Source organism: Protopterus annectens, chromosome 11.part0, assembly GCF_019279795.1.
Source record: "Protopterus annectens isolate FY-2018-M chromosome 11.part0, PAN1.0, whole genome shotgun sequence".
NCBI classification, from domain to species: Eukaryota; Metazoa; Chordata; order Ceratodontiformes; family Protopteridae; genus Protopterus; species Protopterus annectens.
In genome coordinates, this window is record NC_056745.1 from 949,899,407 (window position 1) to 949,923,645 (window position 24,239).

The 24,239-nt window shown below is 44.2% G+C and overlaps 1 protein-coding gene across 2 annotated transcripts in view; it reads left to right on the plus strand.

Moving 5' to 3' along the window:
• Nucleotides 1-24,239, plus strand: part of SUV39H2 (SUV39H2 histone lysine methyltransferase) — a 1,013,666-nt gene that overhangs the window by 785,513 nt on the left and 203,914 nt on the right. For both annotated transcript variants that reach the window (XM_044088331.1, XM_044088332.1), the window contains one exon: nt 19,228-19,899. In XM_044088331.1, the coding sequence (XP_043944266.1) occupies nt 19,228-19,899 (672 nt within the window). The remainder of the gene's footprint in view (nt 1-19,227; nt 19,900-24,239) is intronic.

Here is a 24,239-nt window from a genome sequence, read left to right on the forward strand (position 1 = left end):
TCCTCCCCCTTCCTCTGCCCACCTCCACTTACCCCTAGGAGGAAAACTGTCCTTTCTTGCAAAAACCTGGGCCACCATTACCAACTGCCACTGGTTTCTCAACAGTGTCCCAGGGATGCAAATTTTCTTTCCACACCCATCCAACTCCAAAAGGTTTCCTAGATCTACCTCAAAACCAGTGGGCAGAGGTGCAAAAGCAAGTCGTTTCCCCACTCTCCATGAGGGCAGTAGAACACGTTCCTGCAGAACAGAAAGGCCAAGGTTTCTACTCCAGACTTTTTCTGGTACCCAGGAAAGAGGGCACCTGGCGCCCCCATCCTCTCTATCCATTCTAAACACCTTCCTGGTGATCCCAAAATTCAAAATGTTCACCCTCCAGCAGCTGCTACCCATGCTGTCCAAGGATGCTTGGCTAGCCACCCTAGACCTAAAAGAGGCCTACCTCCACATTCCTATCAGGGAATCGTGCAGGAAATGTCTCCGTTTCAGGGCAGTAACTCAGCACTTTCAGTTCTCTGTGCTTCCCTTTGGCTTATTTACTGCTCCCAGAGTTTTTACAAAATGTCTGGCTCTGGCCACTGCCTTTTGCAGACAAAGGAATATCCAGATTTACAGATACTTAGACGACTGCCTAATTCAGGCAGACAGCCAGGAAAAGCTGCTCGAGCACCTGGCCTTTGTAAAGTCCCTACTAACCTCCCTATGGTACACAATCAACAAAACGAAATCCAAACAGGTACCCACCCAACGGATTATTCCTAGGAGCAAGCCTGGACACGGCATCCTAGATGGCATTCCTTACACCAGAAAACCAAACCTTCCTGACAGCCTACTTCTCTCAACTAGTCACCAGACCCCAACTGTTTGCAAGGAAAATCCTGCAAGCACTGGGGTTCATGGCATCTTGCATTCTACTCCTTCCATTTGCCAGACTGCATATGAGGAAACTTCAGTGGTACCTAAAAAGCCTTTGGTGTCACCACTCTTAAGATCTGGAGACTCTTACACCTATAATACCTTGCTTCAGAAAAGACTTTCTTTGATGGGCAACAGCATGCCCCCTCGACAAAGGACTACCTTTCTCACCACACCACACCACACCACACCACCCATACCCTCACCACAGATGCATCAGATTACGCCTGGGGTGCACACCTGGATTGCAGGTGCATACAGGGCCAATGGACCCCACAGCAAATCCATCTGCACATCAACCAAAAGGAAATGATAGCTGTCCAGCATGCCTTGACAGCTTTCAAGCCCCTTCTCTCCCCAGGGGCTCTCGTGATCAAAACAGGCAACACGACTGTGATGTGGTATATCAACAAGCAGTGAGGGACTCAGTCCTACCTTCTATGCAGGCTGGCCATGACCCTTTGGCACACAGCCTCTGCCATACAACTCCACCTGTTAACACAATTCCTACTGGGTTCTCTCAACTCTCTGGCAGACCACTTAAGCATAAATCTTCTGGACACACATGAGTGGCAGCTCAGCAGAAGAACCTTTGGCCTAATAACTCAGAAATGGGGCACCCTGAAGGTCGACCTCTTTGCCTCCCACACCAACCATCAGCTCAGCAAGTTCTGCACCAGGGAGAATCACTGCATGGCTTGGAAAGTGGATGCCTTGTCCTTCCCCTGGGTCAGTCTATCGGTCTATGCCTTTCCTCCACTACCTCTCTTCCCCAGAGTACTGCTCAAAACAAAGGAGGAAAACCAAGGACAATTCTTATAGCTCCAGACTGGCCTCACCAGCACTGATACCCCTTGCTGTGCAGCCTGTCCTCTCTGACACCTTGGCATCTCCTTCAGATTCCAAATCTCCTGACTCAGAGGCAAGGGGAATCCATGCATCCCCGATTGCAGACACTCAGTTTGGCAGCTTGGCTTATTCCTTAACCCCCGATCAATCTGCCAACCTCAGCAAACAGGTTCTAGATGTTATACATGAGGCCAGACACCCTAGCACTAGGAAGTCTTATGCTGACAAATGGAAAAGGTTCTGCACCTGGATTCAGGCTAAGGGAGCCAATATGGCACAGCCCTCCCTCTCCCTCATCCTGGATTACTTGGATGATCTGCTACACAGTGGACTCTCCTTTTCCTCTATTAAAATTCATGCCTCTGCTATCTCTGCTCATTTTCCCACTGAGCAGCCCCTTTTCTCACACCTTCACCAAACATTACCACCTGCCTATCTTCTCCAAATCCAGGGCAGGGTTTGCCTCTGTAGTCTTGCAGGGTATCCTAGTTGGCCCCTAGTTTCATTGACTGCCTCCACCCTTTTTCCTCAGCTTTGGGAATCAACCCAAATGTGATGACTGCAACAGTGAAATACAAAGAACATAGTACAGAGCTTGTTACTACTATGATTTCTAAAGACTTACAGACTTACCTCTTTTAAGCTTTAGGCCAGACGGGCCAAGACAGCTTGTCTAGCCTGTGCTTCTTTTTGAATAACGATTTACTGACGAATATCCGGAATTACTGAGCAGTTTTTTTTCTTATTTTTTTTTATATTAGACCAGACCACCCTCCCGACTCGTCTGTTAAGAAAAGCGCAAGGAAAAGGCTAGCTTGTTTCGCGGTCCGGCGGTTTTCAGTTTAAACGGCTGTTAAGCTTACTAAGCAGTCGGCCTCTCCGACTTCACAAATATCAAAGCCGTGAGATCTTCCTGCAGTTCACTCTTTTTCTACGAGCCCTCGCTTGACTGGTGGGTAAGCTAACCTCCTTAACCCAACTAGCAGGTTTCTCCGAGCTTATCTGGAACCCTTCTTTTTGCTTATTTCCACTGCTACTCTGGAGCTGCTATCTGCTAGGCAACCTGTTCCCAACCTTTTAGTCGCCAGGCTCTCAGGAATAAAGGGACTAAATCTGATCCTGTTTCAACCCACGGGTCATTGGGCCTACCTCCAGAAAACGCTTCCTAAAGTCTGGCCTTTGACAGGGACTGAAGCAGCGAAAGCCCCCAGATCCCCACTCAGACAGGGCCCTCTCACAGGCCCTAGAGAAGAGGCCTGGAAGCTTAACCCCTGGATCCTTCTCCAGATGATTCCTCTTCCCATCCCCCCCGTGGGAGAAGGGCCCAGAGGCTTTTCCTTTTTTTCCCCTTTGCAGACTCCCTGAGCTGACTTCCTCACAGGATTCCCTCTTCTTTTGAGGAAATTTCCCAGAGGGGGAAGATTTGCCCCATTACCACAAACAAAGACCTTGATGCATTTATTTTTTCCTTTCTGAAGACTCCGGATGAGAACCTTTTTTTATTGTGCCTCTCCTAGGCCTTTAAGTTATACCTGGGCAGGATTTTTGTTTTTTTCACACCATTTCTGCATGCTTGTAACCTTCCTGATTTCCAGAATAGAGGGTAGCTAGCTATGGTTCTACAGGGCCATAGCATCATAGATGCATTTGCAATCCGAGCCCTCTGAGCTCAGACTACACTTCAGGCTCCTTCTAAGCCCTTAGCATGATCTCCTGCCCCGTCAGCCCTCCCCTTGTGTACAATCCTTCTTTTAGAGATCCCGGAAAAAAAAAGCTTACCTAAGGCTCCCACTGTCCAGCCTCTGGCCTTGATTCTTCACCAAAGTATGGTCGGTGAACTGTTTGGTATTGGAAGTTTTAACCAAAAACCTTCCTCTGATGAACCTTCTTTCATGAAATATGTCATTCCTTGGTACATCACACAACTATGCAAGTTAGTAACCAGCCTTCAAAACATCAAAAGACAGATGCACTGGAGGCTTCACCTAGAATCAACATAGATGGCACAGTTATCAGAAGGCATGCGTAGGCTCTCCTGGGGCCAAAACTACCAGCTCAAACATGGACTAAAAGAATTCTACATGCCAAAGAGATCAATGGATTGGGCTCTCCTGCACGACAGGTGCTGAAGAGATCTAAAGAAAACTTGAAAACATTTCATACGGTCCCCTATTAAGCACAGGTCCAACAGAAAGGTTTAGCAGGAAGAAAGCCAAAAGAAGGGTAACAGACAAAAGAAACAGACAGCACCAAGAGGCAGGAAACATTTCAATTAGCAAAACCAATCCTTCCTTTGCCTAGCCAAATCCAGTGGCAGAGCAAAATAGCAGGCGGAGCCAATACACAGCCACCAGGTGAACTGGCATGGCATCACAAGAGACAACAGTTGGCAACAGACCACAGGGGAACAACTAGAAAGTGGCTTAGGCAGGGCACAGTGACTTCACCAAGATCTGGCATTACATCACAAAGAGAGAAGGACCAAACCTAAGCAATATCTTTCCAAAGAAGCCAAAGAACTGGCCCAACCTACCTCCAGCCAAACCAGCAGGGCAGACAAGGCCAGTAGGTTACAACAAAAAGACTCAACCAGGAAAGAGAGAGTGTAAGAAAGGCCGCAAATAAAACACAAGCTCTAACAAGTAACATTTTAACTCTTCGTGAGAAAGCAAGCAAAGAAGGCAATGCTGACAAATGAAGGGCTTTCTGTCGATCTAAACACATTCCAAATTGTTAACCTGCTCCTGGAGTCCCCATTCCCTACGATACCTCTTCCCCCATGTGGCTGGGATCCAAGATTCTAAATCAGATTTCTCAAGCAGGCATGCATACCTGTGTCTCAGGTTTGCCAAAGTACAGGAAGATCTCTTCGATTTCTCACGGGATTATTGGCAATCATACCTCCAGCATTGCCCTTCTGCAGGATCCTGAGCAGCCCAAAGGGCTCACAGCATGCTTGGGGAAACAGGCTACACTCATTGCAGCAATGCCTGGGGGATCAAAGATACCTGCACCTGGAGCTGGAACCATCAAAAAAAATAACAGATTCGAGCCTGAGCGAGCTAAACATAAAGAAAATGCTTACCTCTTCTTGAGAAAATCAAACAAATATCAACATCCCAAAAAGAGCAACATGCACACTCCAAAAATAACACCTTTTTGGAGTAAAACACCTGCACATCTCACAAAGAAGATGCATACACAGTGAGAAAAACAGGAGCAACTCCCTCTCTGCTTCTTGGCGTCACTTCTTGGCAAAACCATAACAGCCCAGAAAGCCCACATTTAAAAGCCATAAACTGGCATCACTATGAGAATTTGGTCCCACATGCCAGACTGCAATGCCTGACTGCCAGGAACCCACCAATTGAATTTAGCAAGAACCTATCCAAGCCTTCCCAAACTCTCATTCCAACCGGACAATAGCAGGGCCCAAGAGCACTCAACCCAAGCTCAGGCGCATGACTGCTCCGAAGACAAGCCACCCCTCAGCAACTCCTGGAGCCACATAATCACAAATTATGGACAAATGCTCGACAGCGGCAAGGCACACATTCAATGCATACAGGGTGAGGGCACTCATAATAAAGGGCACTACACATATAAACCTAAATGCTGGCATCAGCAGCAATTCAGCACCAACAACACATGACATGCGGACACCAGTAACATTAAGGAACAACACACCCACAGTTATCCAGTACATCAACAAGCTCTGGAGGATGGCCTAAAAGAAAATGCTCATGGCCCTGGACCCTGGACCTCTGGAATTGACGTGTTTCTACAACATTCAGTTACAAGCGGTCTGCCTACAAAACCAAGAAAACACCAGCCCAACTCAATCTGCATTGTGACGCCGCTGCACCTGGACAAGAAACAAACCATCCGGTGAAATGGGGTCTCCATTATAGAGCATAAATCATCAATCAAATAAAACTTGTATTGGGAAATTCTGCACATCACCATTTGGCCCCCTCTTCCCTTCATGTGCAACTATGCTGGATGGAAGTGGACTCTATGCCCTTCCATTGGAAAAATTGATTGCTATTATGCATTCCAAGAAAGATTCCACCCATTATGGGGGTGCATTTGAAGATCAAGAGAGGAGCATCCAAAGGATTGTTCCACTAGCTCTGAGGAGGAAAAAGAGCAACATTGCTACCCATTACTGAGCCCTGATATTAAGAACTCAACCTAACCATAACACCTGCATCCAAACCTGAAGTTTGGCACTGCTGACTGTGAAACACTCGCATTAAGGACATGAAAACCTTTTATCCTATTTACCCCGATTAAAAGGAAAGGAAGACTGGGGTCCAAGGAAAAATGTAGTTGGAAAATGGAAAACTGTCTCTCATTTGGAGTACTGCTAAAGGCCAACATCACTCTTCTATTAAACAGCATGCCATCCTGGAATACTTGTCCTGCTATTCCCCAAAGGCCTCCAGTCCTCTTCTATTTCAGCAGAATCAGACTTCATCTTTCTCAGAGCTACGCCATCCTCTCCTAGGAATTCATCATGGAAAACCCAGCTATTGAGAGGAATTAAGGAATAATGATTCAACTTCCTGGATCCAGACTTTTAAACACAGACTTTTTAACACTAAAAAATTCCGAGACCCAATACAACAGCAAGGTGCAATAGCCCTGCTGGCAATCACTTCAGGAAAACTGCTTTCACCAACACAAGGGTTTAACTTCTACAGGCCCTTTCTGATCTTCCATCCACATCCTTGTCCCATGAGAACAAATGTGTCTTTGATGTCAAATCCAACTCTTTTATCTTTTAAAGGTGGTCTCCTCCAGGTCTTAGAACATTCTTTATCCCTATACACCTACCTACATTCTTCACAGAACCAGGGAGGGGCAGAGAATATACCTTGGATGTACACAGACAATTCACAGTTCTACTACCTGGACAGGACCAAGAGCAGAAAAAAAAAGCTATACTGGAATATGCACACCGCAGGGAATGGAAGGGAACTCAATTTCAACACAATAGCAGTATGGAAAGAATTGAATTGCATTTATTTGTTACTCCTTGGAAAGAAAACTCCACTCCAGAACAGGGCCTCCTCACACAGCAAACTAGAGGTCACAGCTTTCTAGCTTTTAGAGGTGGCTACCGATTAGAGGCTGCTTAGATTGCCTTGCAGCTCCGTAGGAATATTTATCAAGCTGCCAGGTGCCTTTTGACTCTGGATCAGGCCAAGGTTTGCCACTGCTGTTAAATACTACCTCAATTCCTCCCCACACATTCTTCCTTTTGGCTATAGTATTCTGCCCATGCAGACCCATTGCAGGACTGCAGATGCATACATGAAGGACATAGTACTATGTTGTACCTGTAGATGCTGTAGGCCGTGGAGGACCAGTCAGGCTTTCAGATACCCTCCCTCCCTGTACTCCCTGGGTAGGGTGCCCTCCTCTAGCCTAGCTGGGGCTGGGTGTTTATTGTGTTGTTGTTTGTAATATATGTATGCATACATGCTTATTTTTGTTTGCCTATTTTGAATGGAATCATTTATCAAAATTTAGCCTTAGCAGGGCACCTGCATCTGGCATCTGGGGCAAGAAACACTGAGGAAAAATGCTGATGCTTTATACCAGTAACTGCAGAAATGGCGTCGGGTGAAAGTCGCACACCAGCACACCAAGCCAGCAGACTTTTTGGCCCGGCCGACCCCGAAGCTGCCTGGCGACAGAACAACCCATTTGTAAGGACTGCAGAGATGCATTATATGGGGACATCTACATTTATGGTAGGTACAAAACTGTACTTTGTGTACACTTACCATAAATGTAGATGTTCGAGTGTATTCACTAGTGCTGTCCTCGTTTCCCTCACTCCATCCCCCTCTTCTTTCTTCTCTTTCCTTACAATGGACATTTTGTATTTACTTTCTACTGGTGGGGATTCTTCCACCAGACCCTGGCTCCCACTTGGTGGCTCCTGACAGGTTAGGGCAAGAAAAACTGATGTAATGGCGTCTGCTGGCTTACTTTATACTACTGATGACCTGACGTCAGTCCTGAAATGACAGCAACCGACGCAGAAATACTAAGCCTGTGGTATTCGGGCCGGCCGAGGGCTACCCTGGCAGGGATAACCCAAATGTGATGACTGCAATAGTGAATACACTCAAACATCTACATTTATGGTAAGTGTACACAACTGTTCTTTCTGCATTAAGTAGAAGTGTTGTAGCCATGGGAGCAGCAGTACTTTAAAACTGGCCAGGTTTGTCCCTATTTTTAGAATGGTCATGCTATCACACTGCCCACCTTTTATATTTCTACATACTAACTCTGTGGTCACATAACTGTGGGGAAAGGAGAAAATGTACAGAAGGTGTGAATCAGTAGATGAGAATATGTCAGATAATTTATTTGGGTGGGGTACTGCCAATCATTTAGCAAAACCATCATAGCTACTGGAGGCCAGTGGCTGTGAACAATGTTCTGTAAATAGCAGCAGTTAAATAAGAAAGTAGAACTATCTATAGTACCCAAAAGAGGCAAAGTAATATTTTGGAGGGCAGTGTATCGAGTTAGTACTTAATACGACATGGCCTAAGTGCATGGTTGAGCTACTTAGCAGTGAAGCATAAGTAAAGCTGAAGGGACAGTCACGCAGGTGTTCTTCTAGATTGCATCTTTAGTGACACTGTAAAATGGACCAATAAGTTATGTAGTTGGTAGGGAGACAAAAGATCTATAAACTAAATTTTGCCAGGAACAAATATTTCCAGTGGCTTTTGGAATACAGTGTGAGGGCTAGAAAAGTTGTGTTTGGATGGCAGTGGGGAGATGATACAATTAAAATTTTAGGGGAGTGTCTACTGGCAGAAAGAGCAGTCTCCCATGTATGCCTTTAGTGTTTGGTGCTTTAAACCTGCTTTGTCACAATACCCTTCAAGATGATTTCCTTCCATAGTGGAAAATCTATGCCGGTGAATGACTGACTTTAGGCAAGATCAGGGGTATAATATACATTAAGGTGTTCATGAGAGAGGAATACGTTTTAGTATCCCAGCTAGCATCAGTAAGAGCATGTATGGTGCAAAGGTATCATTGCAGGTTAATCTACTTTCTTAAGGGGATAGAGACTACATATGGGGAGAAAAAAGTACAACAGTCTGATTTCACTTTTTCAGCAAAAATTTGAGCCTTGGGTCTTTGCTGCAAGACTCCAGTGTAATATTTTATTAGGACTGTGAAGAAAATGAAAACCCTCATCTGTGTTAGTATGACTGGCAGGAGAATTGTGTATATTCTCAGATTAACTTGTATTGTATCCCAGCATGTCTAATTGTGAAAATGTAATTACGTTTTTAAAATGTTGAGTATTTATCTGTTGATACAAAATGTTTTTCTGTCAGTTTTGATACATTTCTAATTGCACGTTTGTGAGGGAGATTCTGAAGTACAAACTAACTGTGGAGAATCAGCTGAATAGTAGGTGATGCCATTAGATTGCTAGATTATTATTTGAACACATGATTGACAGGAAAAAAAATTTCAAAACAGCTGACTGTTATTTAAAAGTAAGACAGTTGAGACTGTTCACCTGAAATATGAGAGACTGCTGCAGTTACAGTGCTGAGCAGTCAGTGAAGAGTTGCAGTCACAGTGCTGAGCAGCGAATACCCAAGGAAAAGGACTCACCAAAAACTGTAAGCCTGCCTTTGCCTTGCTGTTATGTTTTAGATTAGATCAGGGACAGTATTCTCTAGTTAGATTAGGAAAGTTTAGTTATTTAGATAGTTTTTCTTAGATGATTGACTTCTACAGTTTAATTTTATATTTCTGGTGATTGAATTCTGGTGTTTACTGAAAGTTATTGATTTACATTCTTCTTATCATTTTGTTTATTAAATGTTTTCATTATTTTACATTGTGGCTGGATAATCAGTATGTTCTTTAGAGATAGGAGTGTTTATACCCGTTTGATACTCTGCAGGTCACCTCAAATGCCTGGCTGCTTCTGGTCATAGCTATCATTTATTTTAATTTTTAATGGTTGATCACCCTTTGTAGGGTGTGTAGACCTGTCTGACTCTGGTGGCAACGTTACCATTTGTATTGGGGAGGGGGCACAGCTGGAAATAGTACAGTTTTGTACCTACCATAAATGTAGATGTCCGATAGGCATGCATCTGCAGTCCTAACATATGGGTTGTCCTGCCTCGGGCAGCCCTTCGGTCGGCCGGATTCCAAAGTCTGGGTCTGGCCTCGGCTGATGTCGCACTTCACCCAACGTCATAGCTGCTGTGTATTGGGTATAAAGGCATCAGCCGACGCCATTTTCCTCAGTGTTTCTTGCCCCAGATGCCAGGTGCCCTCTAGGAAGGCTAAATTTTGGATAAATGCAAATAATTCCAAACAGTAGAGAGCAAACAATATGAGAATATATATATAGATATATACAAACAAATACACCATAATAGATTCCCCCAGCTAGCTAAAAGAGGGGTAAATACCCTAGGAATACCACAGAGGGGAAGGAGGGTGGGTAATCCTGACTGCAGATGCATGCCTATCGGACATCTACATTTATGGTAGGTACAAAACTGTACTATGTCCTTCAAGGATGCATCTGCAGTCCTAACATATGGGTAGAATACCATAGCCAAACTGGGGGAGGAGGTACTAAGCTAAAGATGGTGTAGTTAAGATCCCTTGCAAAACAGCAGTTGCAAAACCTGCTCGAGATCTGGAGTATAAGGGAAGATTATAATGCTTGGCAAATGTATGCACGGAGCTCCAAGTAGCAGCTTCTAAAATGTCTTTGGTAGCCACTCCTCGTAGGAAAGCTGTAGTGGTGGCTGTAGCTCTTGTGGAGTGAGGCCTGATATTTTCTGGAGTTTTCTTTCCATGAAAAGAGTAGCAAAATCTAATGCAATTTCCTATCCATTTTGAGATTGTCTGTTTTGAAATTGCTTTTCCTTGCATTCCTGTTGCATATGCTACCAGAAGCTGGTCAGTTTTCCTGTTGGTCTTAGTTCTGTCCAGATAGTAGCGTAATTGTCTGTGTACATCCAAGGTATGTAGTAGTCTTTCCCCCCTGTTCTGTGGGGAAGAATGTAGGTAAATGAATCGCTTGGTTCAATGATACTCTGGAGACCACTTTTGGCATAAAAGTAGGGTTAGTTCTCAGAGACACTCTATCCTGATGGAAGATAAGGAAGGGCTGTACTGCCATTAATGCCTGTAACTCAGATACCCTTCTTGCTGAAGTGATTGCAAGCAGGAAAGCAGTTTTCCAAGATAAGAACTGTAAGTCTGCTGTTGCTGCTGGTTCAAAAGGGGAAGTGTTAACTTTTCCAGCACAAAATTGAGATCCCATGTAGGCAAAGGTGGTTTCCTTGGAGGCTTTACATTTTTGATTCCTCTCAGGAACTGCCTAAGTAGAGGATGAGAGAAGACTGGAGGATCCATGTTGTATTCTGCTGAAACTGCTGATGCATGAATCTTAATGGAGGAGTAGGACAGGCCATTGTGGAACAGTTCTGCTAAGTATTCCAGGATGTTTGCTATGTTTGCCAATGATACATTTTCCCCTTTTGCTGCACTCCATATGAGGTATCTTTTCCATTTGGCTGAGTAAGTCCTCCTTGTGGAGGGTCTGCGAGCCTCCAGGATAATGTCCCTAACCTTCTGAGATAAATCTGGGTTATTTTGTTTTATGCAATATTCCAAGCAGCTAGCTGTAGTGTTTTCAAGTTTGGATGTAGGATCTTGTAGTTGTTCTGTGTTACAAGTAAAGGACATAGAGGTAGAGGCCATGCGTGTGTCCGAGACATACTCCTCAGTAGCGGGTACCAGTGTTGCCTCGGCCAGTCTGGAGCTATCAGGATTATCCTTGGCTGATCCTCTTTGATCTTCAATAGGACTTTGTACATCAAAGGAAGAGGTGGGAATGCATATGCTATCAGGTTTTTCCAGCTGAAGGAAAGGGAGTCCACCCTCCAAGCAAGTGGGTGGTATGCTCTTGTGCAGAATTTCTCCAATTGGTGGGGAGGCGAACAGGTCTATCTGTGGTAGTCCCCATGTCTTTGTTATGGCTTTGAAGATATCTGGATGTAGCATCCATTCGTGAGCATCCGTGGTAGTTCTGCTTAAGGTGTCTGCTAGTGAATTTTCTTTTCCTGGTACAAATCTGGCCTGGAGTTGAATGTTGAAGTTCAGGGCCACATTCCACAGGTCCATTGCCATCCGGCATAGAGGATATGAGTGTGTACCTCCCTGTTTGTTGATGTACCACATGACTGTGGTGTTGTCCGTCCTTATCAGCAGGTGACCTTGTTGAAGAAATGGTCTGAATGCCTGGATTGCATGTTTCACTGCCAGCATCTCCTTTTTATTTATGTGTAGATTCAGCTGGTCTTGTGTCCATAGGCCTTGTATACACTTGTCCACCATGTGCGCCCCCCAGCCTAGGTCTGAGGCGTCCGTGGTGATGGTCTGGCTTGGATGAGGTTTGTGGAAGGGCAATCCTCGGTTCAACTGACAGGCCTGAGCCCACCACAGGAATTCTTGCTTCAGGCATGGAATTATTGGAATCTGGGCTTCTAGACTGTGCTTGTGTTGAGACCATACATTCCTTAGGTACCATTGCAACTTTCTCATATGCAGTCTGGCATGCGGAATCAATATTATGCAGGGATGCCATGTAACCCAGGGCTTGCAGGACTTTCCTTGCAGTAAGCTGAGTCTGTGTTGTTAATGTCATGAAATAGACTGGTAGTTGCTTTTGTTTTTCTTCTGTGAGAAAGGCCATCTGAGTTGATGTGTCCAGTTCTGCACTCAAGAATGTTATCCTTTGGGATGGTTCCAGTCTTGACTTTTGCATGTTGACTGTGTATCCCAAGGCTTGCAGCAGTTGTATAACCTTTTCTAAATCTTTTGTTAACTTTGTCTTGTTGTCCGCTTGTATTAGGCAGTCGTCCAGGTATGGGTAAATTTGAATTCCCTGAAGCCTGCAATGAGCAATTACTGATGCCAGGCATTTCGTGAATACTCTGGGCGCAGTAGATAAGCCAAAGGGCAATGCTGAGAATTGATAATGCTCTGATCCTGCAAGAAATCTGAGGTGTCTTCTGCAATCTGGTCGTATAGGGACGTGCAGGTATGCCTCCTTGAGATCTAGAGTCACCAGCCAAGACTCCTTGCCCAGCATGGGAAGAAGTTGCTGTAGGGTCAGCATTTTGAATTTTGGAACAATGAGGTATGTGTTCAGAGCGGACAGGTCGAGAATAGGCCTCCATTGATTTTCTTTTCTTGGTACAAGGAAAAGTCTGGAGTAAAATCCTTGTCCTTGTTCCATAAGCGGTACCTTTTCCATAGCTCTCATCCTTAGTAGGTTGTTGATTTGTCTTAGAGCATTTGTTTTTTGGCTTGGTGGTAGGTTTGGCATTCCTCTCTTTTTTGGTAGTGTGTGGAAGTGAAACCTGTAGCCTTTGTCTATTGTTTGTAAAGTCCATTTGTCTCCTGTAATGTAATGCCAGTTTACGGAAAATAAGGCTAGTTTTCCGCCCAAGGGTGCTTCCAGTTGTTCTCTGGTAGGCGGAATCAGAGCCAAGTCATTGTGTCTGTCCTGTGGAAGTGGTTGCAGCTGAATCTGTGGTAGTACTTCCCTGGTTGTTAGGCTGCCACTGACGTCCCCTGTAGGCACCCCTGGAATGACCTCTGCCTCTTGGGCGTCTATTTCTGCCCCTTTGTGCTCTGGAGGTGTCTGGAAAGGACCAATTCTTCGAAGGCCAATTTCTGCTAAACCTCGGAGGTTGGACCTGTAAGAAATCCTTGACTGTTTGGACAGATTTTGCTTTTTCTTCCACCTTCTCTTTTTCGCTAATTGAGTAGTCGGAGTCTCCGACGGCATTTTGTATGCAAAAGCGGGACCAGAAAATTCCTCTGCAAACTCCGACCGATGTCTAAGTGTCCGTCGGTTGAAGGAAGCACAGGCTAGACAAGCTGATACGTCGTGGTCTGGGCCTAAAGGAAGGCAGTAAGAGTGGAAATCCTTATGAGGTATTTGTTTCCCACAAGTTAAACAATTATTTACTTTGTCTGACATCGGCTGAGGCAAGAAAGAGTCCCCAACGGGGCACTTAGCTTTTTAGAAGTCTTCGGTAGTAGAAATCTCTGGATCTGACCGACCGGCACTTGCGAACAGCTTCTGCTTCAGGCACCACGCGGCAAGAAAGACTGAGGAAAATGGCGTCGGCTGATGCCTTTATACCCAATACACAGCAGCTATGATGTCGGGTGAAGTGGGACATCAGCCGAGGCCAGACCCAGACTTTGGAATCCGGCCGACCGAAGGGCTGCCTGAGGCAGGACAACCCATATGTTAGGACTGCAGATGCATCCTTGAAGGACATCTGTCAGGCTTTCCATAAGTGTTTGAGTGTGTGAGTCAGAGGTCTTAAACTGGAGCACATTGCTCTGAAGTGTATGATAAGGGATTGTATTTAGAGTGGACAGTGTATATAGTCCAGTCCCAGGAAATGGAGCATGCTCCTGTTGTGCTCTTAAGGGAAATTGTGGAATTTTACTGTTGTGTGCTCTGGTGTTTCTCGTGACTCTCCCACACTGGAGTCAGTGGTGAGGATTGAGGCTCTTTTATTACTAAGCTGGGTTTTAAGTGGAGGAAGTCACATTTATTAGTGGCAGTGTGGTGGGATATTAACTGGACATCACAAGGACCTTCTTGACTGGATATTAAATGCCCATCTTGCAAAAGAACAGAGAATGATTTAGAGCAGCAAAAGACAAAGAGCAAAAGGCAGTGAATGAAGGTTAGGCAGATTCAACAGTAATAGAGATACCCTTGGAGAGCATTGAAGACCTAAAATAAAATCCATAAAGCCGTATTTTAGCATACCAGCCTCATATGCTCATAACATGATGCTTTAAGCACTGTTAAGGGTGATTGGTAAAAATTGGAAGTGTAATGTATTCATACTGAAAAAAGTAAAGGGATAATTTCCTGACTCCATCTTTGACAGCTGGTAGGGTAAATATTTAAATGAAAAAACCTTCTTGAAAAGGTTTGATGGGTTGGATAATGAACTTGTAGGTGATTTTGGTTCGGATTCTGTGCGTGTTTGAGAAAAAGCTTGTGGAATTGTGATGGTATGTCTGAACTTTTCATATTCAGCTTAAAGCTAGAAATTTAGTAGTGTTTTGAGTTTAGTGTGTGCAAAATGACGCTCTGTAAGAGCAGAAAATTGATAATAGCTGGTGTATGTAGTGTTTCCAGAGCACTGTAAGACTTAATGATTTTTTTCTTGTGGATGTCACAGATGTGTGTAGGTATTTGTACTTTCCAGCTCATTTGAGAATTAAGTTTGCACCCAAACCGAAAATTTTGTTTGACTTGTGTTGTGGGGCGAAAACATATAGTAGCATAACTTGTAAAAAACAAAGTGAACAGTTCAGTCCTACCACTGTGTAATACAAGGACATATTTTTGTGTCAATGGGCAAAAGACAGAGGTGCTGACAATCCCAAGTGCGCATACTTACTGAACAGGTATTTTCAGCAAATCTTTTTACAACTGTTTTTGCTTTGCATAAATCTGTGTTTATTACCAGGACTTTCATTTGTTTTACAGTCTTGTTGCAGATTCCCATTTCAGAGCTGAATTTCTGTATTTTATTTGAATACACTCCTAACTCCTATAGTTAGTTCCAACAATTTTTGCTGTACTGCTGTTAACCCAGCCTTAAGAAGGCACAGGTGCACACCTGAAACCAGTTACCTTGCTTGCAGGTAATTCCTGTTAAGGGTCCCTTCTTGCAATTTCTCTTTTATTAATGTTCTTTTACCTCATCAGATAGCACTCCACTACTGAGTGTCACAGGCCTTTAATCAGGTATTAACTTGTGCCTAACTTCCATCTTTCCCAGGCTTTGTACTGCAGGAAACATGTTATGTTGATGTATAGAGGTGTGTGTGTGTGTGTGTGTTTGTGTGTGCGCGCGCAGAGAGAGATCTCTCTCTCTCTCTATAGATATAGATATAGATATATATATATATATATATATATATATATATATATATATATATATATATATATATAAAATTAAGATGTGTACGTGTGTCTATATGTGTACTCCTGCAAATCAGTTGAGAGAATTAGGAGTACAGGTGAATTGCTAACGTATCTCTTCAGGTGGAGATTACTGTTTAATGTGGGTATTTAGTATATAGGTTCATAGGTTGGTATTAGGCTGTCAGCCCTAGGGCCTATACAAGCCTAGCCATAACAATTCCCTGGCTATTTCTTCCCACATTATTTACTTTCCTGGACCCCTGTCTAGCAAGGTGACTGACGTGATCCCTGGGGTGAATTTCCTTTCTCCCATCCAATCGTCAAGATTCCTCTTGAAGAGGTCCAAAGAGGCACTCTGCTTGACATGTATGGGCAATCTATTCCAGAATCTGGGGAGTCTCTGGGTCAGGAACCTATCCCTCCAGCATGTTTTGTTTATTGTGATGACAAGGTTTAGATCCCTGGAGCATGTAGCTCTGAGGGATTGGGATTTCTTTAAGTGTAGCATGTCCAGCAGCTCTGGGTTTGCCATGGCCTTGTATGTTAAGCAGAGATCGCCTCTGAGTAGACGATATGCGACAGAGTATAGCTGGAGTTTTTTAAGGCGGGCAGCTTAGGGCATCTGCTTTAGGCCTGTGATTCTTTTAGTGAGGTATTTCTGAGACCTTTCCAGTTGTTGCAGATGTCTTGGGAGGTACATACCAAATGGGGCGTTGTATTCTATAATGGGTCTAATGAGGGATGATTACAGTGGGACAATGACCTCCTTTTTTCTGGATGAAAAGCCCTTCGTGATGAGGTGTGCCACATAGAAGGATTTCCTGACTGTTGTGGCAATGTGGTTATCGAAGGTGAGACCACTGTCCACCTGTGTCCCTAAGTCTCTTATCACACTTTCTGTGTTTAGTGTACTGCCACCTATATGGTAATTCATGGATACATGTTTTTCCCAAAGGGATAACAATGCATTTCTTGGCATTGAGCTTGAGCCCATGGCTCTGGCACCAAGCATCTGTTTCTGCAAGGCCCTTTTGTAGAGTATCCACATCATTTGGGATTCAATAATGGCTCCCAGTTTGCAGTCATCTGCAAACTTTGTTAGCCAGAGTCCCTTAGTGTTGACCTGTACTTCAGAGAAGTAGATGCCAAACAAGAGCGCCCCAGGACTGAACCCTGAGGTACTCCACTTGTCACTTGTCTGGAGCTGGATTTGGAGTCAGCTACTTTTACAGTGTGGGTTCTATCAGTAAGCCATTTAGCAACCCATTGGGTGATATAGGGATTAATGCCCAACTTAGTAAGTTTATCTATGATTCCAGAGTGGGGGGATGGTGTCAAAGACCTTGGCAAGGTCTAGATAGGCTGTGTGGACCAACTTACCCTTGTCCATGGCTCTGGAGACTGATTCAAAGAAGTCAATCAGGTTCAGGGGACAAGATCGGCCCTTCACAAACCCAAACTGGGTGGGGTCCAGTGTTTGAAGGTTGCCAATGTCTTTGTTTATAAGTTCCATGATAATACGCTCCATGGCCTTGCAGATAAGGCTTGTCAGACTGATGGGACGGTAGTTTCCGGGATCCAAGGTGGATCCCCCCTTGTGGATTGGGATAACTGTAGCTCTGCGCCACTCAGTGGGCACGAAACCTGAGGTGAGGCTATGATTAAACATGACATTTAGGTGAGGTGCCAGTTCATATTGTAGTTCATGTAGTACACAGCCCGGGATGTCATCTGGTCACATGGATGCTGTATTCTTGGCTCTAGAGAGTGCGTTTTGTACCTGTGTGGCCGTTATTACTGGAATTTGGCAATCTTCCAGTATTGAGATGGGCCATTTAGGGGATGAGAGGGCGGTGAAGTTGGCACTGAATCGATCTGCCAGGATATTGGCAATATCCTTCGGATCAGTATATTTAATGCCATTCTGTTTTAGCTCAGAGCAGATCTGAGCATTGCCATTTAGATTCTTGACATAGTTATAGAATGCTTTGTGGTTGTCTCTGGAATCTTTGGCAATTTTATTTTCGTAACTAGCTTTGGAGGATTTTATGAGGCATCTCAGTTTCTTACTGAGGCTAGTAAAGGAGTTTTTTGCATCCTGGGATTTTCCTCTTTTCTGCAAAAGTTTCTTCCTTTTGTTGTAAAGTTTGTTTATGGCATGGGACCACCAGATTGGCTTCCTTTTTTTGGATGAGAGCATTTTGGTTCTATTTGGGATGGCACGATTCATGCATGAGTGGATGTACTGTGACAGTGCCTTAGTGTAGGATTCAGCAGTTGAACTTTCAGTTCCCGTCTGCATGGGTGTCATGAAGTTTGTCACTTTTGACTTGAGTAGCATGAAGTTGGCTTTGGAGAAGTTTTTTATGGTGGTTTCTTTACTGGGGGGTGGGGGTGGGATGTGGATGTTGAGGGTGATTAGCTTATGGTCAGACCTGACTAACGAGGGGGTGACCATAGGTATGGAGCATTGATTTCCCATGTTGGTTATGACCAGGTCTAAGATATGAAAATTAAATTTTAAAAGTTACCACTTTGCTAGACTTTTTTCATTATGGCTTCTTTACTCAATTCCACTTTTGTTTCCTAGTTCTGGCACTGTTCCCAGTGCTGCTGATAGACCAGGGTACAGGACCATCTCCAGAGTCTGCCCCTGTAGGACTTGAAAATCTTGCCAAGAAGGCACAGGTGTAATATATCATCTGTTTAATGAAGACTATCCTTTAAGAGGAAACAATTACCTGTGGGTGAATAATTCCTAAACTGTGGGAAGTGGCTTATGCTGTTCCATTCTACAAAGGAGGTGCTTCTTTCAAGATATCCTGCTAAGACCAAGCATCAAATTCAGTATCAAAAATCTATAGAAGGATCACTCACTCTCAATTCATGGATTTACTTCATTCAAACAGTGTTCTCTTTTCTTCTCAAAGTGGATTTCTGAAAAGCTTGGTGAGCTGAATGGCCAAAGTATAGATTAGGGCAGCCATCTTCCTCAGTTTGTCCAAAACCTTTGATACCTTCCATCGTGAAACACTCCTTAACAGACTCTGTACTCTGAATTTAAATACATATGCATTAAACTGGCTTAGTAGGTATCAGTCTGAAAAACGTTACAAAGTTAAATGGAAATGTGGTGTGTTTTGTGTTGCTGAAGTACTCCCTCAAGGATCTGTAGTTGGAATTTGCCAGTAGAAAAGGTACTAAAGTGTCTCCCATTGTACTGGGCTGTATCTTCATTATGTATCTGATGCTGGCACAATGTGTTCATTTTTTTTTTTCTTCTTGTAGCATGATTGCAGTTACTGTTCAAAGTTGATTCTGTAACATCCCAAATGCAGTTTATTTTGGTTAGAAAGTTTTTAATATGTTGATAAAATAAAATGTTCTACTCTCTTTTTCAGGATATGGAGTTATACCTTGTGAAATGGAAGGGGTGGCCAGAAAGTGCAAATACATGGGAGCCCAAAAAGCACCTGAAATGTTCTTCACTACTGAAACAGTTCTACACTGATCAGTTGACTTTCCTCACACAGAGTGAACCAGGGAAGCCTCCTGTGCTTAAAAATAATATCAAAAAACTAAATCCTGCCATTGTGGACTTTGTAGTTAAGAAAGCTAAACAAAGAATAGCTTTGCAGCGGTGGGAAGAAGAGCTTAACAGAAAGAAGAGCCATAAAGAACGGATCCTGGTAGAAAATCGAGTTGACCTTGAGGGTCCTCCAATGGACTTCTACTATATTAATGAATATAAAGCCTCTCCTGGGATTAATTTGGCTGCTAAAGCATTAGTTGGTTGCGAATGTCTCAGCTGCCCTTCAGACAATTGTTGTCCTGCTGGTGCAGGGGTCCAGTTTGCCTACAATGAACATGGACAGCTGAGAATTCAACCTGGACAGCCTATCTATGAATGTAACTCCTGCTGCAATTGTGGTCCAGATTGCACTAACAGGGTGGTACAAAAAGGTACGCCGTATCCTCTTTGCATCTTTAGGACTAGCGATGGCCGTGGTTGGGGAGTAAAGACCCTGCAGAAAATTAAAAAGAACAGTTTTGTGATGGAATACGTTGGGGAGGTATGTTGACATTTCCAGGTTGAAGAGCTCCTTGCGTATGCAGTTCGCTAGCACTGCCTTAGAATGTGTTGCTACAATATGAGGCATAAGTGATTTGCATATTTGGTAAGTTTTCTCAGCTGAAGGCACCAAATGCACGGTTTGGAACTGGTCACATGACTTCTAGTATTAGCCTAGAAACCTGAGATTTTCTCTAGGTAAGGATGACTAGCACTAGCAGAGATGCAGTGGTTTATTGTAACTGTTTAAATCGGGGGATTATTTCTCTGCTGCACATTATGAAAACTTGTGAATAAGCAGTTAATTACACCCTTAAGTGAGAGAATTACAAACCATACTGTTTGCATATGCAACATGTAGCTTACTTTACATAATCCCTTCTTGTTCATTTAGGACTCTTTGTGGATGATCAGGATAGAGTTGATTTGGGCTGTTTTACTGCTGTTTATCATTTTCACGGAGGGAGAATGAGTAGGATAGTATCAAGGCTTTTGTTTAAAAATGTCACTCTTTAGCACACGGTAAACTTTAGAAACTTACCAAAGAAAACATGAGGCAAATCGGCCTTTATATAACTTTTGAAAAAAAAGTATGAGCAGGTTGAAGTGCCCAAGTGTTGCTTTATCCCTAGTACTACACTTTAATACTTTCAGCAAATAGTCTTTGTCTTCTGAAGTCACTTAAAACTGTTTGATTATAGAATCCCACTTTTGTGTAGCACATTCTAATGTTACACTGTGTAGTAGGTCCAAATGCTTGTTTTTAGATGCGATCTTGGGACCATTGGATAGGACATATTAAGTAAAGTGGGTACTGTGTTAGTGGTATGTGTTTGGTCAGCTAGAGGTTTCAGTAAGTTACTGTAGTTGACTGATGGTGAGGAGGGGTTTTGCCCAGTATAAATGCACAAATCATGGGGGATGGCTGAATAAAGGTACAGGAAGGAGAGTGAAGAGGGCTAGAGTCAGGTTTTGCTGCAGCCAGTCAGTGCACGCATGTACAGCACTTTGGTCACGTAGACGTAAAGTGAGAGCATAACTGAGAGAGTGAGAGAAAAATCAACACTGTTTTTCCACTTCAAAATCTAGAAATATGCACTACTGGATATAAAGTCTGAGCTGAGTGGCAAACCCCACTCTTAATACACTTCCAACAAGTAATGCTTTGGGGAGTACAGTAATAACATGGAGAAGGGATCAGGGATCATTGCCCAAAAAAGGGAGAAAATAACTAATAAACTGTATTGTGGATGGTAAGAAAAATTGTTACATGATGGTGATCCACTTTCATGAAAAGTGCAAGTCCAGAGGCGCTGACTCTGTTAGTAGTGTATGGGTAACAGAAGAAATTACTTGAGGGGTGGTACTCTACGAATGCTAGAGTAAACCAACCAGTCTAATGCTATCAGTGTCATTACTGATGTCCTTCTATTCCAGTGTTGCAATATTCAACATGTGGGGTTTACTCCTCTTGCTTTGCATATGTCCAGCCAGTATTCCAAAGTTTTTCAGTCCCACAGTGGAGCATGGGACATTTGACGTGGGTCTGGGAACATGAGCCATAAAAGTGACGTCCGCATGCACCAGCCCCCAGAACTTCTCAGCCGCCAGTCATACACCAGGTATTCCTGCTCTCGCTGACATCTGATTCGAAAAATCATATAAGTACCCCTTTGGGGAACCTTTCAGTCATTCCTTTTTGATCATATTGCTTGTTCATGTCATCTAGAAAGGGCAAGTGTGGCCAGCAGATTCCCCACAAGGACACTCACGACCAGTGCCTTTTCTGTTTGGGTGACGAACACGATTACGAGAACTGTCCTATTTGCCAGGCGTTTGTGCCTAAAACCCTACAAAGTCGCTTCTGTGCTCTAAATTTATATTTAGAGAATCCACGGTTAAAACAGTTAACGTTAGGGATGGAGAGCTCTTCTGACGCTCCTTCAGAACTGATGAAGAAGGCCAGAACCATGCAGCCTACCACTACCGCTGCACCTCTACCGTCTGTTCCTCAGCCTGTGGCCGACATCGGCCTGGCAGAAGAATCTGATTCAGGGTCAGTGGAAAAATGGATACCTCCGAGGAAGCCGCATAATCCTGCGTGGATGGCATGACCGTAGAGGCATTACCAACGTCTGTCTCCGAGTCTGGGGGGAACCAGCATTTTCTGTAGGTCCGTCAGATCACGCCACTCCCTTACAGTCTCCAGACTCAAGGCCTTCCCCTATTTAGACACCAACTAGGCCTCTCAAAAAGAAGGAAGAAAGTAAATCTGTACTCCTTCTGAAAGCATGCCTGACTGGCAGGCTTTCAGCCAAAGCTTATTCAATGCTTTCATGGCCCTATGGCCTACCTCTGCAGGCAGTGCTAGCATTGCCCCTCCACTTTTGAGCCCTAGGCCTCAAACCTCAGACCCTACTAGGAGAGAAGTAGAGGATTTTTCTGCTTCTTCCTCTGAGGAATCGCTTTCTAACATCTCCCAGATCTCTTCTCCCTTAAGGTGTGGTTCACCAGAGGAAGAATCTGTAGACCCTGACTTACCTAGTTGAGGATTTGATCTTTGGGGAACTATATCCAAAATGAAAGACCACTTCGTGGGAATCCTGTGAAATGGCTGAGATTCAAAAGAGGTACTATGACTTCATTCAGATGGAATCCCCAAGTCCTTATCCTGTACCCCCAATCTTTCCTGCTTTTCTGGATGCCTTCTCAGCATCCTTAAACCCAGATTCTCAACCTCCTGCTCCACGGTGACCTGACATACTCTATAAAGTGCCTGAATCAGATAAACACCTCGTGTCCTCCAGCTGACCTAGCCAATATCTCCATATCCTCAGACAAGGCTTCCAAGCTCTTGCCCACAACTACCATACCCCCCCTGACAAAGACAGTAAGACCATGGAATGTCTGGGCAAGAAAGTTTACACTTCTGCTACCTTATCCTTTAGGGCTGCAAATTACCAGACACACATGGCCAAGTACGCCTTATTCCTTCTAGAAAAAAACACCAAGAAGTTGGCTGATATGCCAGTCTGTGCAGCCAAAGCATCCCTCTCATCTCTCCTGGCTCATACTACCCAGGTTACCAGGCACTCAAAGTGCAGTTACAATGCTGCTAAAGCCTCAGCTAGATCAGCTGCATCAGCTTCTGCCTTGAGTAGATATTCTTGGTTACATTTACAGCCCCTACCTGACGTGTTTCGGGCAAAGCTTATTGATGCTCCCATGAATAATACAGCCTTGTTCGGTGCAAAAGTGTCTGATCTCTTTAAGTCACTTCAGCAAAAAGGAAAAGAAATGCAGGATGTCAAGCACCTGCTTGTCTCACCTATCCCTTAGTTTCAAAGGAACTACCCTTCAAAAACCCAATTCATAAGAAAACAGTCTCACCCTGTGGCCCCCTCAAGGCCCAGAAAACCTACTAGGAAGCAGCCCCCTCCAGTTAGAGCTTCTTCCTCCTCTAGCCAGAGGCCGCACTTTCAAGATAGGGCGAGTAGCATCTGACTACCGGCCAACCTTGCCTCCAACCCCTCCTCCCTCTTTACCCCTGTCAGTCCTTCTCTTTCATTGCCTCCCCTGTATGGACTCGCATCACACCAGACAAATTGGTCCTGTCAATCCTCCCAAATGGTTGCTTCATGACCTGTATCCCTCCCAGAACGAAAGGGCATTCCTCCGCCCCCATCACAACAATTACACCTCTTGCAATCTGTGTTGCAAGCTCTGCTGGCTCAGGGCACAATCGAATCAATGCCTCTAGCCGTAAAAGAAAGAGGTTTCTACTCCAGGATTTTTCTGGTCCCCAGAAAGGATGGACCCTGGAGGCCAGTACTAGACCTCTGCCATCTCAACCTGTTCCTAAAGGTCCCTACCTTCAGGATGCTGACTTTGCCTTCCCTCTTCCCCCTGTTATTATCTCAAGGGTTCATGGCAACCCTAGAAATAAAGGATGCTTACCTCCATATCCCCATTAAGCCCACATTCAGGAAGTACCCGAGTTTCGTGGTGGGCACTTTTTCAATTTTCTGCCTTGCCCTTTGGGCTTCCCACTGTACCCAGTGTGTTCACAAAATGTTTGGCTCCAGTGATTGCTTACTGCAGAACAAAGGGAATTCAACTTTTCCCTTACCTAGATGACGTACTGATTCAAGGGGACAACAAGGAGACCCTCCTGCTACATATTCAGTTTGTACTGTCCATCCTCCATTAGGATTCTAAATAAATTTCCCAAAATCCCACATGGAGCCCACTCAGGGCATTCTTTCTGGGGTGTAGAATTCACACAGATCTCATGAAGGCATACCTGCCACCACAGAAGGTGGAATCTCTGACAGAACACCT